The 17,388-nt window shown below is 47.2% G+C and overlaps 1 protein-coding gene across 1 annotated transcript in view; it reads right to left on the reverse strand.

Annotated features, from left to right (window-relative positions):
* Nucleotides 1–713: 713 nt before the first annotated feature.
* The window catches only part of HS3ST4 (heparan sulfate-glucosamine 3-sulfotransferase 4), a 377,911-nt gene continuing 361,236 nt past the window's right edge, over nucleotides 714–17,388 (reverse strand). The window contains exon 2 of the mRNA XM_045775220.2: nucleotides 714–2,775. Within this exon, the coding sequence (XP_045631176.1) occupies nucleotides 2,139–2,775 (637 nt within the window). The 3' untranslated portion in view covers nucleotides 714–2,138. The remainder of the gene's footprint in view (nucleotides 2,776–17,388) is intronic.

The raw sequence follows: 17,388 nt of genomic DNA on the forward strand, positions 1-17,388 counted from the left end.
ACTTCTCTTGGGAGTAATCCCCACAAAAGCCTACAAGGAGGACAGGACCGAGAATGACAGGGCAAAGAAATAAACAAGCAAGACTTGCCTAAAGCTGTTCTCAATTCCAGCTCCTGTAAGAATATTTTTGAAGGGACAGGTGTCTGGGCTCCGCCCTAGAGCTCCTGATTCCACGAGAAGTGTGGTCAGGAATGATGGTCAGGAAGCTGTAGCCTGAAAAATCCCCACAGCTGCCCCTGATGGGTAGCTAGACCCACTCTTTGCTCTGCTCATACAAGACCCACATCAGCCAGCCCAGAAAACGCTCTTCTGAACCAGCGTGCATGTTTTTCCTTCGAAGAGATGGGTTTGTATGTGCCTGTGTGTGTTTACCTGTATCTTCTTTTTGCTTTGGTGGTGAAGGCATATTCGTGGCCTTCGGTTCAAAAACCACTTTCTTCTCTGGCAAAAATTATTTGTAAGGTTGTTTCTGAGTCTAGCATATCAGTCCATTCCTCGTTGGGATTAGTTAAGAGAGAGAAAGCTGCACTCCTTACACAGTCACTTCTTTTGTGCTATTTTGGGAATGATCTGGCTCTGCAGACAGAATCTACAAGATTCTCTAATCTGGGGCTTTCTGGCCACCACGGGGAGGAGAAGGGATCGTCCCAGAATTCGAGGGTCGGGGTGGGGTTGGAGGTGACCAACACAAACACACGGTCAAAGCCCATCAGTCAGGTTGCATGAAGCTTTATAACAACACAGTTTTCATTTAGCGGAAGAAATGAGTTTAATAACAGATGAACAGACTTAGCTCCCCCCACTCATACATACTTCCAAATTTACTAGAACAGTTCCTGGTTTTGGAGATCAGTGAACAAGTGCTTGGCGTCAAATGTGGCCTTTTAATCAAATCAAAGTAATGGGAAGGGACACTTCGTTCAGCAGCCCTTGATGGGGGTGTCCGCAGACAGCCCTTGCCCTCCCCCACATCCGCAGACCGGATCCAACAACCCGCCATAGATGGAGTGGGCACTCTGTCACTGCCCCAATGGGCCATCTCTGAAGAGAGTAAGTGAAGCATCAGGTGACCATGAAGGGGACACGGTGGGGCAAACAGAAGAATGGTGACTGATCCCCTGTTGGTTGTGTTTCTCAGGATTACTCATAACGGAAGACATGCCAACCATCTGGTCCTTGCCCCGTGGGGACCCTAAGAGACAGAGTCCACCCCGAAAGCATTCCTCAGAGCCGTGGTGCTAAGGGTCTTCACATGTGGAGACCTCCCACCAAAAGATCTGGCCTTCTTTTTTCACCCCCAGAAATAACATTTGTCTTTACCAACCTCAGGGCTCGGAACTCAGAGGCAATCACACGGCTCCGAGGACAGCCATGTAGGCCTGATTCTATCACGAGGGCCTATGCTAAGTTTCACCACAGCCCGGGACCCTCCTAGGAGGGCTCTTGGAAAGAAGGCTTCCAAGGGTGTCAGCTTTTTGTTTTGTTTTTTTGTTTGTTTGTTTTTTGTTTTTGTTTTTGTTTTCTGGTGAGGAATGTGCATGCCTTTGCCTTCATAAGGTGAGGAGGGGGGACGTCAAAGGGTTGTGGGATGAGACCTTGAAGGAGAAGGCTAGAGACACCTCAGAGAAAGGACCTTGCTCCCTAGGAGTCCTGGAGCACTCAGCCACGAGTATTGTTCTGGAGAGATGCCGAAGCAAAGGTTTGTACAGCAGAGGGCCGTGCCAGATGCAGGGCTAGGACTCAGGCTTCTAAAGTGGCCAAAGCAGACCTTCCTTCCTCTTTTCTTTTTCAAATCACGTAAAGAAACATTCCTGGCACGGTCTCTGACCTTGACAGCTATTTATCCTGTCTTCAGACTCTATTAATTAGCAGAAGACAAGAATTAGCAGTGGCTCCTGGTGGCCATCTGGTCAACCAGATGCCGCTGCCCCGGCAAACCCAGTGCCTCCGTGAGTATGCGGTGGGATCCATCCCTTTGCCTAAGCCTACAGCATTGGAAGCAATCCCGGCTGGACAAAGGAGGGGATCTACTTGGCTCTCCAGCGAGGCTGAGGCTACAGACCCCGGTGGGGGGATTTCAGGACTCAGGTAAGGAGCCTCCTTAGCTATTCACTGGCCTTCCCTCTGCTTCTCTAACCTCATTTGTCACCCTCTTCCCGTTCCCACTGGAAATCTTGACCAGTCATTTGGTAAAACATCATGTTGAAGGGTTTGTAGAATTTCTGCAGTCTGTGGATCACATCGGGGTCGATGCGGGGATGAGTCCGACCTTTGCTCTTGCCTAAGCATCTTGGGGCACTGCTGTCTTCTGGCTTCTTTAGACAAGGGAACCCCTTGGTTTTGTTGAAATAGAAATGTTTTTCAGTCACGACACGCTTGAGGCCTAGAAAATCCTGTACTTTGGCCATTTCCCCGGCAGGGTCCACTATGAGTCGCTCACCACTGACAAAGAGGATTTGGGAGAGGGGGAAATACTGGAGCCAGTTTTCCAGGTGCAGAGCATAGATCCCTATTCGAATGGCACTCCAGGAGGCGTCGATCAGCCCTAGGGTCCGGTTTTTGAAGGCCAGCACCTCGAAGGTGGGGATCTCGGGTTTCTTTGACAGCGTCTGGGTGTAGTCAGAGATGGCCCTGGTCACCGGGTTCCTCACCACCACGATCAGTTTTATGTCCTTGGCCATGGCGTGGATGCGCCTGGGAGCCTCGTTTGTCACAAAGTAACTCGGCGTCTTCTCCATGGTTACCTGCCCATCCAAAGTCTTAGGCATCACATTTCTGGAAGAGGGAGGGAAAGGAAGAGAGTGGTCATTCCCATCCAGAACGTGTTAACTGTTCGTACAAAACGTGTGACATACAGAGCTCCTCGTGGGGAGCTACAAAATAAAATTCGTCGATAAGTCCTAGGGATTCTTTTTAACTCCATGTCCTACTGAGGCTCTGATTATGGTATTATCAGGAAAGGCGGCATTAGGCTTCTGCCTTCATTCCTGGGAACCTCATACACCTGGGTTTCAACTGCTGCCCTATCTCTTACCAGTTACGTTCAACGGAGATACACTCTTAATTTCTCTATGTATTAGTTTTGTGTAATCTCTGCAACAGAGGTAATGACAGCACTTACTTCGCACTGTAGTATAAGGATTAAGGGAGATAACACTTGTAAAGCATTTAGCACAGAATCTGGCACGTGCAAGAGCTTAATAAATCAAGGATATTACTATTGTCGCAGCGGCTTTTGGAAAATGTTTGAGCGCCCCAAGAACTCAAAGATTATCTAGACCAGGGGTTGGCCAACTACTCCCTGCCTCTCATTTTTTTTGTATGGCTCGCAGCTAAGACTGATGTTTAATCTCTAAACGGTTGGGAAAAAACCCAACATAATAATAATAACATTTTGTGATGCATGAAAATTATATGAAATTCAAATTTCAATGCCCATAAATAAACTTTCCCTGGAACACAGCCACACTCCTTCCTTGATGTACTGTCCCTGGTCGCTTTTGTGCTACAACAGCAGAGCTGAGTAGTTGCAACAGGGACTTTAAGACACACAGAGCCAAGCATATTTACTCACTGGCCCGTTAGGAAAACATATGCTGAGTCTTGACCTGGTCCAAAGGGATCGCTGTGCAAATGAAGAAAAGAAGCCCAGAGACAGGGAACCAGACAAGCTTTGTGACCTGAACAAGTTCAATCACGTCCCCTTATTGTCCTCTGTAAAATCCTAAAGCTCACCTCAAGTTCAAGTTCAGAATAAAAACGACATCCAGCACGAAGGCATCTAGCATGGCTCTGGTTCTAGAAATGGAGTTCTTCTTTACTTTGCTCCCAAGCTTGCCCAGTGGGCCAGTGGTAGATCCCACACCATGTGTCTCGGTTTCCTTCCCTAGGATGCATCTCCACACCCACCCCTCCAACCATGTTCACCTTCAGAGTGGCCTTGGTCCCATTTGGGAGCTTCAAGACATTGAAGAGGTTTTGATGCTATGTGTCCCCCAATCCCACTGTGGCAGGCCTATCAATGATAAAAGAGGCTCAGGATCCTATTATACAGTCAATTTGCTATAGGCATATGTAGACCAAAGTTAATTGACGGTAAACCTGTTATACCTGTCGGTAGAGCAGGCCATCTGCCACCATGTGCTCCATTAAATCCATTCACTTCTGAGCCCTGCACCAAAGTGGTACATTTAGGATTACACAAGGCCTCTTTGTTGTGATGACATGCTTTTAAATGTCCCAGCTAATAAAGCTTAATACAGACGAAGATCCCTTAGCTCCCCTACCATAATTAAATTTATTTACTATCGCGTGTGAGGAGAAAGAACGACTTTTCTTTTATCTCTAATTCACATGCTCTGTCAATAATTAATTGCTACTGGGTTTTGAGCTTTCTTGGCAAGCACTTTTATTAGGCAAGAGGAATTTGCCCAGTAGAGAGCTTCACATAGAGTCAGATGTTGTTAGCGCATAATGGCTGGATGGCCAGAAGTCTTTGGATCAAAGCAATCGCCCCAGCCACAGTCATGCTCATCTTGGACGAACTTGTTCTCCAAAGTGGTTTGAATATCTTTATGTGCCTGTTCGGCTCTCACCAGGTTTAACTGTCTCATTCAGAGGGGCAGGGCTCAGGAAGGCAGAGCCTTTGGGAGTCAGATGTGCAGGACTGGAGAACTTCTGATTACCCCCGTCCCTGGGAAGTTGATAAAACCCAAATTTACTCTGAAGTTTGGAAGCCCTCTAGGAAGCATCCTGAACCCACACTGAACCCCAAGTTTCTCATCTCAAAAAAAAAAAAAAATAGGGCTAAGAGGAGTCCCTTCCTTCTGGTTAGAATAGCACCTGGTGAATGCCAGAGTCTTTAAAACCGACACTAGGTCTACAAGACCGTCGATCGGCACAGCAATTCTTAGAGAAAAGCAAGGAAAAAAAAATACTTCTATTTGACCACATGGCAAAGCTGAACAACTAAACGAAGGAACGGGTCTAGGGATAATGGGTATTCTCATTCAAGCCCATGTCACCAACCACACTTTCTGACCTGGAGGCTGGTGACAGATGAATTCAGCCTGAGTTTAAGGAACATGACGATGTCCTACTTTCTGAAATTCAATTGGAGAAATATATTCTCTTAGTATGAAACTCATGTTGCAATATGAAAATATTAAATAAATACTGGTGCAAAAAATACCTGAAGATAGATATTTTTACACGGCCCTATCCAGATTTTTAATCCCTCACATATACTGTTGCTTGCTTATTTCGTGTTTTTTTTTTTTTTTCTTTAGTGCAAGAGCAGCTGCTAGATTTTTCTTCTCATTTGGTCTCCGCCATTCACTTCGCAGACCTCGGCATTTGTTTGTCTTTACAATGGGCCCCTTTCAAATTCATCTCCTTCACTCTGGCTAATTGCTACAGTCTGTCAAGACATGTAGGGATCTCGAGTCTTTATCTGAAGCATCTGGGATGAAATGGCACCCCACCTCCCAGCCAGTGTGTGCCCAGCCCAGTGCTCAGTGCAAAAGGGAACAAGAGGGGTGCCAGGGAAGGCAGAGGGGAGCAGAGGAGTCTAAATGTCTTTGATCGTGTTACAGATGAATTAAAACACGGCATTGAAGGGGAGGTCCGGCATTGGGGCACGCGCGGTGAGACCATCTCATTGAGCCAAGATACAACTGTGTGGTATGAGCCACCCAGGATCTGTTGCCAGTAAGAAGACCCACAGTAGCTGCTCAGCTGATATCAAGTAGCCATTCCCCCTTCCCGAGAAGGATTCTGCAGCAGTTATATTCATTCATTCATTCATTCATTCATTCATTCATTCATTCATTCATTCACGGATTCCTTTTCATTCCTGCAGTCCTTGCTAACTACCTGTACCATAGAGCTTAGAATACTGGCATCATACGATTTGTTCCCTAGCCCTTCATGGCTAGTCCCAGTCCCTCAAAGCCATAGGCAATATTCTATTCACCTTTGTATCCCTCAGGTCTAACCCAGTGCCTGCCACATAGGACGGCCGCCCCCTCACTGTCTGGGGTTGGTGGGTGAATCCATGAATGGCATACAGGTGAAAGCGTGATCCCTGGATGTAGGAGAATTGGGGCAGCGGGAGGGCAGGGTCCCTCTAAGTGGGTTTTCCACGCACGGAGGTGCGGCGTGAGTGAGTTCCGTGCCATTCCTGTCTGAAAGACCATGCACTTCAGTGTGGACCATATGGTGCGAAAACACCACATCTGGGCTTGGAACAGCTCGTTAACAGTATCTGGGGTGCTCAGAGCAGCCGTGACATCAACGTCGACACACAGTCCTGACGCAAGAAGCGTTCTGCAAGATCACACATCTGCTCTCAGAGCCCCAAATGTTTATGAGCCCCCATCCAACACGCTCACCGCACCCCCCCTCCCGCTCCGGGGGGTGGGGTGCTTTGCGGAGCACAAGCCCCATGTGAGTGCAGGTCGGCGCCCGAGGGCCTCACCGAAGACGCTGCTAACACAAGTTTCCGAGCACCAGTCACAGAGTGCTCGCTCCAGGCTGTGGTCTGAATCCAAATTCTGATGCTGGACCCACTTCTCTAAGCACTTTCAAGATACTGGACTCTCCAGCCTAGTCGGTTAAGCGCACAGACTCCAGACTTTCTGAGTTTGGATCCACTTATTAGCTGTGTGACCCTGGGCGAATGACTTAACCCAGATAATCTGTGTCTCAGTCTCATTATCTGGAAAACGGGCATCGTACTAATAAGATACATCTCAGAGAGATTTTATGAAGGTGAAGTAAGTTAATATCGAAAAGAGTCCCTTATATGGAGAAAGTTCTCGATACGTTAGCTGTGAATATTTCAACAACTCTCTTAAGAAGACATTACTGTTATCCCTATTATAGAGGTCCGGAAGCTGAGGCCTAGTGAAATGGATTCGTTTGCCCAAAGTCACAAGAAGGGGGCACTGAAATTCATCCCCAGGTCTGTCTTGCACCATAGCTAGCCCGAGCTCTTTGTGGCTGCCCGACAATGCTTAACAGAACTAGAGAGGCTCGGCAAGGTTATAGGACTGGCCCAAGGTCACTCCGCTAGTGGGTGGCAAAGCTGAATGTTAAAACGAGCCTCATTATGTTATGCTGTAAAGGTGGGTTGTCACTGACTTACCACAGGGAGTTACAGAAACCCGGGCCAGAATCCCCAGAAATTCTTGCCAGATCAAGCTACATCGTTCAATTTGTGATATCTCTCTCTGGGGCCTCCTCAGTTGAAGCAAATGGATACCATCATGAACGCCGAGGGAGAAAGCAATCACCCGTGTTAGATATAAAGTGCCCATTCTCTCTGGAAGGGTCAGTGGCAGAATTTGCCTTTGGCTTGCCTGAATTGGAGGTATGTGGGCAGCTCACATTTTCCCAAATGCATTTTCCCGTGGAACAAATGGTGCATAAATTAGCAATATTTTCTGAGCCCTCCTGATGAACTGTAACCCAAGAGAATGGTGGTTAGAGCAAGGGCATGAGGTTGGGCCACTTCCTCCGCAGTGAGGAAAGAACTCACTTAGGAAGTCCATCGAGCTCCTGCTGCTTGCCAAGCCCCAAACAAGGTGGTTCCACATGGTTCTCCTGGCTAAAGCTCACCAAATACCCTAGGATTCACTGAGTCCGTTATATAGATGTGGACGTGGAGCGCCGGGGTGACTGTGGAGCGCCGGGGTGACCGTGAGCCCTGTCCAAGGACACATAGGCAGGATTTGCCCTGCCCAGTTCTCTTGGAAAGTTCATTGTGCTTTTCAAGCCCTGATTCAGGAATCCTGGAAATCTCTGAAGGGGAATATTCAAACCACTTGGAAACTATCTGTCTTGTAGAAAGACCCAAGAAAAGCTGCATGCCCTGGGGCCATATGCGGATCAGCCAAATTGAAGCCCAGAATGCAGGGATCTTGAGTGAGAGCTCAGACTTAACTAACTTGCTGAATGAATTTAGGACAGGGATTTTCTCTCTGGACCTGCACAATGAAAGGGCTATGTTAGTATCAATCCTCTCATTAATCCCATCAAGTATTTACTGGTGCTTGTTATGCACCAGGTGTTGGGTCTAATACTGAGGATCAAGCATGCCTGGTACCTGCCCTCCATGGACGGACTGTAAGTTCTTTGAAGGAAAGGTCTGAATACCCATGTTTGGTCTGTGGTTCAGATAGGACATCTCTATTGTGGGCAGATGTCTCCTTTCAAACCAAACTGAGTCTCAGGGGCATTCCCGCATGCCCACAGGAGGGAGAAGGAGGAGACCGGAAGGGCAAAGGAGAGGACGGGAGGGGGAAGAGAAGTAGCAAAGAATAAAGGAGATTAGAAGGGAGGGGAGAAATAAAGACAAGAAGAAAGGAAGGAGTGAGAAAGGAGGAGGAGAAAGGGAAGAAGGAACTGGGCTTTGAAGATACACAAAGAATTTAAATAACTGGAAAAAAAGACAAGGAAAGCATTCCAGTTTTAAATGACACACGGCCACATTGTGGGGGAAAAAAGAGCAAACCCAGGTCTTAGGCATTTTTGTTGTTTTTAAAGTTTGGGCCAGGGGCGCCTGAGTAGCTCAGTTGTTAAGCATCTGCCTTCGGCTCAGGGCGTGATCCCAGGATGCTGGGATCGAGCCCCACATCGGGCTCCTTTGCTGGGAGCCTGCTTCTTCCTCTCCCACTCCCCCTGCTTGTGTTCCCTCTTGCTGGCTGTCTCTCTGTGTCAAATAAATAAATAAAATCTTTAAAAAAAAATTGAAAATAAAAAAAATAAAGTTTGGGCCGGGCAGGTATGGCTATTTTAGGATTAGAAGGTTTCGGAGGGTCTCTGTAGGAGCATGAACCCCACTGAAGTAGGCGGAGGGAGTAGCTACCCTTATTCCCCATGTTCTCAATGAACCAACTGAAGCTCAGAGAAGTTACATGCCTTGACTAAGATCACACAGCTCCTCTGTGGCACGGTGGGGATTTGAAACCCAGCAGAGCCTGTGGTCCTCACCACTCTTGAATAGGACAAGGAGAGGAAGGTCCAGAGTGGAGCTAGAGCCTGGAGGAAGGGATAGGATATCAACCTTCAGTGGAGAAACGAAGGTCCAGTAGGCATTCTTACCCAGAGAGAAACCTGGCATAACAGTTGATAAGGGCTTGAGATGTGGTGGGACATGGGTAGGATCAGGCAGAGCAATACTGGGGAACTTCCTCCTAATGGCTTTGACTTTCCTGACGTCAGAAGACTGGGGCCACTGCTAAGCTTGAGGGCCTTGGGAGTGGGGTTATGGGACTCAGAGCAGATGGCGCTGGATGATATATTAATAATTTATGGATTACAGTGACCTACGGCGAAATTATCCTGTGTTTGGTTTTTGCCCTGGAAGACTCATCTGGAAGAAAAGGCAGGGAATTTATCGCTACCCTCACCCCCCACCCCAACCACCACCACCATATATCCCTTGGTCCTTGGTTTCAAGAGAGGTTTTTATTCTTTTTTTTTTTTCCTGTGCATCTTTTTATTTTTTATTTTTTTTATTTTTTTTAATGATTTTTTATTATATTGTGTTAGTCACCATACAGTACATCCCCAGATTCCGATGTAAAGTTCGATGCTTCATTAGTTGCATATAACACCCAGTGATGGGTAGTAAGGAGTGCACGTATTGCATGGTGCACTGGGAGGTTTTTATTCTAATACAAATTAAACTTGACTTGAAACCCATATGACAAGTCTGAACAGAAGTCCTCTACTGATAATTATTCAGAGCCACCTCTGACACCTTTTGTAAGGCAGCCCAGGATCCTAGGGGATACGTTTCTGAAGACGTCATCACAAATGAGTAAGACGAGTGTCTGGGATATCCGCAGATGCCAGGAACCAGAAAGGGAAAATGAGAACATACTCCACTCTGAGAGAAGAATTACTTGGGTAAAGATGCTCCTTACTCCCTTCTGGGGACCGCCAAGTGTCATGAACCACATGGGGTGGCACTTATCTCAAAAGATCAGAAGTTAATGACACCACAGACCCTAAGTCCTTTTGGGGCCAGAGACACAACACAAGACAAATCAAAACAGAAAGAAGGAAGACCCCTTTCAGGCCATTTCCAGTTCTACAGTAGGCTGACACACAGCTTTTCGGAGGTTGTTCTCTGTCTCCCACACGAGTACAATGAGGATTTCACAGTTTTGTTTTATCAACCCAATGGTGTTTTCACTCCCTGAGTAGTCAGGAGCTGGTCACATGGAATATTCTTAAGGTCCTAACATGCATGTTCTTGAATCAAGCCCCAAAGAGAAACTGGCTTGGCAGATGAAGGGCTCACAGCACCTTCTCTGGAGCTTGGAAGAAGACTAGGTGTTCTAGGTGTGCCCAACTGCCTCTGGAGGGTGGAGAAATGCCAGTCTATCACAGAAGGTTGAATGTTTTCCCTCGCATGCCTGAACGGATTTCCATATTGATCTCTTACCCAACAGATGTTTCCCTTCCTTGGATCTGAGTTTTGGAACCAAGTTATCCAAGTAATTATAAATTTATTATTTTATATATCAGAGTGTATACAATTAGGGTTTCTTCATCAGAGAAAGCCAAGATCACGATGCTGAAACAAATTTTAATCAAAAAAACAAAAGAAAACTATCCATTTATGTGTTTGCCAGGCACCATGCTAGAATTGGGAGATTAAACCAAGAGCAAGATCTTGCCCTGAAGAAGTGTGCATTTTTTTGAAATTGTAAGAATAGTTTAAGAGGTCTGTCCTTGTCTCTGAGAATTCATAGATGTGCATGAGTTTCGGGTTGGGAATCACTGGTGGAGGGTTTACTGAATCCCAGCCCTCCCCCATCGCCTCCTTTAGAAGCTTTACTGAGTGCACACTCACCCTGACAAAGGTGTGTGGCCAAGCGTTTAACTTCCGGGTTCCATCTCTAAACCACACTTGCTCTGAGCAAACCCACTGCGTGTCTTTGATCCCCAGTTCCATCTTCGTTGAATGGGGATAACATCTGTTCATTCACAAGAAAAGGTATCCGGCACCTTGGTACAGAACATCAGTACCTAGCCCTTCTTGCGGCCAGTGTACTGTAGCACATAGTAGGTGTGAACATATCTATTTGTTGAGCAAATGTAGGACAATGGCCCTGCCCCAATTCTGAAGCTGTAGGACTACCGTAGGTTGCCTAATAGATGCACCCCTACAGAAATGATGACTCTTGAGACACAGAAACCCACCTCAAACAGGGGTTGATACAACCCACTCTTAGAGCACTGAACAGCTTCGGTTGGGCATATATTCCAGTGAATTACTAGAACTCTTTTTCTCCTTGCCACCCTGAGGTGCCTAGGCATTTGGGAAGCCTCACTGCTGGGCAGAGCCTGGCCACTTTTGGGGGCCATGCCTCATTTTACGCCAATTGTAGGCATCAATTCTATTTCTCCCTGTTGTCCCTGACTTTCCCAGCACCACCAATTGTCTTTGGCATCGATGCGGCCACCGTGTGTTGGAAGTGAACTTGTTCGAATGGATTGATCTGGAAAACACATATGGACAGAAAGCAACTATGAATTCAACAATCCTTTGAAATGAATTCAGGTTGCCCTGGGGGTGTGTGCGTGCGTGTATATATGAGATTTTTATTGATTTAGTTTCTACTCCATGCGTGGCATCTACAGGGCCAGGGAAGTCCTTTGTAATAATTCTCAAGCCCACAGGTTGGAAGCATGGTTCTAAAATCGAAACCATTGTCTGCCTCTAACCTCAGCTTCCACCAGCTCTCTTTGCCCACAACTGTCTCTCCAGCTCTTTCACTTTTGTTATTGGACCATCTCGCCCCGGAGGATCTAAAACAAGATGCTCCCTGACTCTGAATCTGTGAGATTCTGGAACACACTTCACCTGGTGGAAACTGGGGTTTCCCCCCAGAGCGCACCTCTCTGATGCTTTATTCATCCACATTCAAAGTGCACCCCGCTGCAGATCCTCACCCACCAACCTCCGTTGGCCGGTTTATTGTATTTTCTTTCCTCGGGCTCAGCGTTTCAAAGGGCAGGTGCCACAAGTAAATGATGATTACGGAGGTGTCAGCGTGTCTGCACTGGGGCCTCGTGCTCACGATTTAACAGACGGTGACAGGAGAGGGGTCCTCTCGGGAAGGCTGTTTTCCAAGTCTCTCCGCCTCCCCTCCACTCCCAGCTGTGTGTCAGCTCAGCCCTGCCTCTGGGGCGCTGCCAGCCTCCTTCCTTCTCACCAGCATCCCGGTGCCGATCCAAACCCTGCTTGCTATGCCTCCCCTATGCACATCTAAGCCCTGCGGCCTCTAACCGTGCGGGCCACCGCAACTCAGAGTGACAGACGCACTGCTCTTCCTAAAGGTGATGGCCCGTATGCCAGGTTTTCATGGCAGTCTTGCCTTGTCTGGGACCACCCCTTGCTTTGTTCCATGTGCTTCTCAAGACACTCACCTGGGCCCCTGGGGGAGGGCCTGTCATCACCTGCTTGCCTAGAGCATCACTTGATTGACCATTTGTGGCCGTCCCTCCTGAGCCTGGTGTTCTGCCTCCAAAGGAATGTCCCCCAAGCTGCTGGCAGAGGACCCACCAGCTGGTCTGGCCCCCAGGAGCCTGGTTCTGCCGTTCTTACTCTATGAAGGACTTTGGGAAACCTTGAATTCCTCACTGTATACAGTGGAGGTCACAAGCAAGACCAATCGCAGAGCGTGTTTTATGAGGATTAAAAGGTCTGGTGCTTATGATGCTGCTGTAGACTGAATGTTTGTGTTCCTCACCTCCCCCCAAACCCATACACTCATCCAATGTGATGGTTTTGGGGGTGTGGCCTTTGGGAGGCGATTAGTAATGAGGGTGAAGTTCTCATGAATGGGATTAGGGCCCTTTTATTTAGTTTATTATTTTTTAAAGATTTAATTAATTTATTTGACTGAGAGAGAGAAAGAGAGAGCAGGCATAAATGGGGAGAGGGGCAGAGGGAGAGAATCCCAAGCAAACTCCCCACTGACACTGGGCTCGATCCTACCACCCTGAGATCAGGACAAGGGTTGATGACTGTTGCTAATTCGGCATGAAGCCTGTGTATTACACATTCTCAGAGAACGCCACCTGGGACCTGTGCCGATGATTAGATCCCCGAATGTTTACCCTGTATGGATCCTTAAAATGAACTTTGCTTTCGCAAATAATGTGTACGTTCTTCCTCCGAGTGATCAAGGAACCTGGTCAGCTAGACAGGTGACACTCAAAGCACTTGCCTGCGACTGAGATAGTGCTGAAGGCAACTTGTGCTCTCGGCTGTAAGAATGCAGCCCAGAGGCTCCCTTTTCCTGAACGTGGCCAGGATGGTAGGACAGACAGCCTCTTCTACAAGCTAGCGCCCTGGTCAGAGCCTTCCATGTTGTCCTTGAGATATTTCCTTCCTCAAGTTGCAGCCCCAAATCAAGATCTCCAGCTTCAATGATGTTAAGTACAATCATAAATTAATTAGTGCTTCCCACTGTGCCTGTATTTAGATCCGATTTTCACAGCTTGGGGCACATGAAATACTAAACAGATTTTCAAACCAATCAATCTGATCATATAGCAGATGGAGAAATGACAGATAGATAGGAAAGAAGCTCAGCGCACACCTAGAGAGAAAGACACAAACAGGGCACCTGGGTGGCTCCTTTGGTGAAGCGTCTGCCTTCGGCTCAGGTCATGATCCCAGGGTCCTGGGATCGAGCCCCGCATCGGGCTCCCTGCTCGGCAGGGAGTCTGCTTCTCCCTCTATTCCTCCCCCCTGCTCATGCTGTCTCTCTCTCTCTCCCTCTCTCTTTCACATAAATAAATAAAATCTTTAAAAAAAAGATATACCCAAACATCCACAGGCTATACTATGAGTATGGAAGATTCTTATATTATCAGACATTCCTGCACACCAATCCCGGCAGGACCTCTTTCTGTTTCTCTTCATCTCTGTCTATCACACACACACACACACACACACACACACACACACACACACACACCCCTCTGCTGCTCCTATAATTGACTTCTCATTATTCAGGTTTTGGCTCAGACAGCACCCACTCAGAGCACAATCCCCTTCCCCAGGCACTGTCTAAAACTACTCTCCTTCCACCAGCCTCTTTTGTTCACTTTATCTGCCTTATTTTTTGTCTGAAATTATCTCGTTTATGTGTTTATTTTCCCCTGTAGAGTCTGTCTGTCCTCCAAAAGCAAGCCAGCTCCCAAGAAGAAGGGTGATTTGACACTTTAGTGTGTGGCTGTGTCCCTGCATTTCACACACTGCCTAGAATCAAACCGATCTCAGTAAATATTTGCTGGAGGATGGGAGAAAGAAGGAACGAAGAAGAGAGAGCATAGGTGGGAATAAGGAAAGGAAAAATACGGGAAGGGAGGAAGGAAAATGTGCCTGAAGGGAGGCACCGAATGTCACGGGATGACCGTCCCAGCACGTCACATGGCAGCATCCGCCACCACCCCACCAGCCCAGTGAGCCCTCCCCAGTCTCCCTCCTCCCCCTCCCTGGGAAAGGGCACCGCCATCCCCCCTGTTGCTCAGCCCCAAACCTATGAGCCATTGCTGCTGCTTCTTCCCCTCACTCATCCCTCAGCAACCCAATTCCTTCAGGAGTCCTGTCTGTTGCCTCCACTTCTAAGACATATTTTAAATTGAAGCCCTTCTTTCCACCATTCCTCTGGTATTTTTGGAGCCCACACTACTGGCCTCTCAGCCTTGTGCCTCTCTAGGTCTTCATCCACGTTGAGCAAGAGGGAATTTCCCAAAGCTTACATTGGCCAAGAGGGAGGGAATACAGCATAGTGGTGAAGAGCGTGGGCCTCGGTGCCCAGCTTCAGAGATTAATTCCTTGCAGACTGTAATGCATTCAACCTCTGTGTGCCTTAGTTTCCCCATCTACAAGTGGAGACTTCCATGACAACAAAACATTTCATTGATGCTACCGAGGATGGAGGATGGAATGAGACATAAAGCCCACTTCATAAATCTATGTAAACTTCAGCTACAATTTTTTTTCATTATCATTATCAGAAGTCATTTCAATCAGCTCTCATTATATTAAAAAAAAATCTACCCCCCTCTTAATGGTCTCTAAGGCTCTATATGATATGTCCCTGAACTCAATCCCATTTGCTCAAGGTCCCAGCACTGCTGGCCCTCTCTCCATCCCCCAGAACTCCAGATTTCTTCCCTTCTGCATCGGCTCTGCCCTGATTCTTTCCTGCTATTTCCCCAGGTCCCTGCAGAGCAGGCTTCTTCTCACTATTCAGGTCTCATATTCAGGTCTATTCAGGTCTCACATTAAATGTCTGGCTCTGAGCTGTCCATTGCGGAAGCCACTTCCTCATGTAGCTATTTCAATGTAAATTAATTAAAAGCAAATAAAGTTTGGGGCCCCTGGGTGGCTCAGTCGGTTAAGCATCCGACTGCTGATTTCAGCTCAGGTCTTGATCTCAGGGTCGTGAGTTCGGGCCCTGCGTTGGGCTTAAAAAAAAAAAAAAAGTTAAACATGCAAGTCCTCAGTGTTCAATAGCTATGAATGGCCTGTGGCTACGGGGCTGGAGGGGCAGATAGAGTATATTCCATGATCAGGTAACATTCTATCGGAGAGTGCTGGTCTGGTCCATAAGTGGTGATGGTTGGGACATCCACATACCACTCAAAAGTTACCTGTCAGAAAGGCTTCCCCTGATCATTCAACCAAAAATAATGCCTGTCCCAAGTCACTTTCTGTCCCACTGTCCTGATTTTTCTTCATTGCACTTTATGACATTGGTCAAGACCTATAATTATCTAATTTGCTTATTGGTTCACGTGATGGTTGATGCCTTCCCACCTGGAATTAAGCCTCCTGATGGCAGAACTGTGTCTTACTCATTAGGTTGTATATCTGTCCCTCATAGAGCATAGTATGTAATAGGTGCTTAATAAACAACAAATAAATGAATGGTCCCCTTGGATAGGCACATTCACATCTTCACTCACATATACACTCATTTCATACACCCAAAGAGGCCAGAACAGGACAAGGGAGGCGAAAGAATATTTAATCTGATACTAGGTAGGGTTCCGTCTCCTGGCCACCAGCTGGTGACAAAGTAAGAAAGGCTTAGCCTCGCCCACTGAAGATGCCAAGTCTTGCCCCAGAGCAAAACCAGTTAGACATGGTGAGACCTCAACCATGAAATGCACATGTAATATGGAGTCACCCATCTCCAGCCTCTGGAAAGAGAGAGCAGAGGAAGAGCTCGGTCTAGAGTTCATGTTGGAGGTCAGGGAAAAACTCAGGGATGAAGACAAGGGACTGGAGTGCAGTGTGGGGCTCAGTCTGTCTGTTCCCTCCTCAAAGTCAACCACCTCCCCGGAGGCTCCGTTCTCTGGAGAAGAATCAAGGAGAACTCTCTGGTTGGTTTGTGGCTGTGGGGCTTGCTCATGGTATCTCCAAAAATTTCTCTGCCAGTTCTATGGCAAGTGGACTAATGTCATGAAGTCACCACACTGGTGACCTCGACTCTGGAGGGACATTCGAATTCCTTGGGTCCCACAACTGGGGATTCTGACTCAATTGGTCGGTGATGGTGTCTGTCCATTGGTATGTTCTAAAAGCTCTCCAAGGGATTCTAATGAGCAGTCAGGATTTAGAGACATATTTTAGAAACCAAATTCCTTGAAAGACATCAGCACATCCCTCCCATCTCTGCAACCCCAGAGAACAGGGCAGGGATGGAACCGGACTAATGTTGTTCCATGAATAAACAGATGGACAAACCAGCGAACAGATGTGACGCTTAGTTAATTTTATGCATCACCTTGACTGCACTAAGGGAAGCCCAAGGAAGAGGGTAAAGCATTATTTCTGGGTGTGTCTGGGAGGGTGTTTCTGGGCAAGATTAGCATTGACCGAGCAAAAGATCTGGCCTCACCCATGCAGGTGAGCATCATCCAATCTATGAGGGTCTGAATAGAACAAAAAAGGCAGAGGAAGGCAAATTTGCTCATTTTGTCTATCTTTGACTCTCAGACCTCAATACACCTGGTTCTCCAGTCTTCACACTTAGACAGGTACTTATAACACCAGTTCCCCTGGTTCTCAGTTCTTTGGACTTGGACTAAACTACACCACTCATTTTTCTGGTTCTCCAGCTTGCAGATGGCACATCATGGGATTTTTGGCCTTCATAATCCCATAAGCCAATTCTTATAAAAGATCTCCCCACCACCACCACCTGTCTCTATATCTATCTGTCTATCTATATATCTATCTATTATTCCATCCCCTATTCGTTCTATTTCTCTGGAGATCCCTAATACAGACAGATAAATGAATGAACCAATGAGTGAATGAATGAAAAAGCAGTGTGATTTGCA

This window comes from Ursus americanus, chromosome 2 (assembly GCF_024610735.1).
Source record: "Ursus americanus isolate L20-20 chromosome 2, mUrsAme1.1.p, whole genome shotgun sequence".
NCBI lineage: Eukaryota > Metazoa > Chordata > Mammalia > Carnivora > Ursidae > Ursus > Ursus americanus.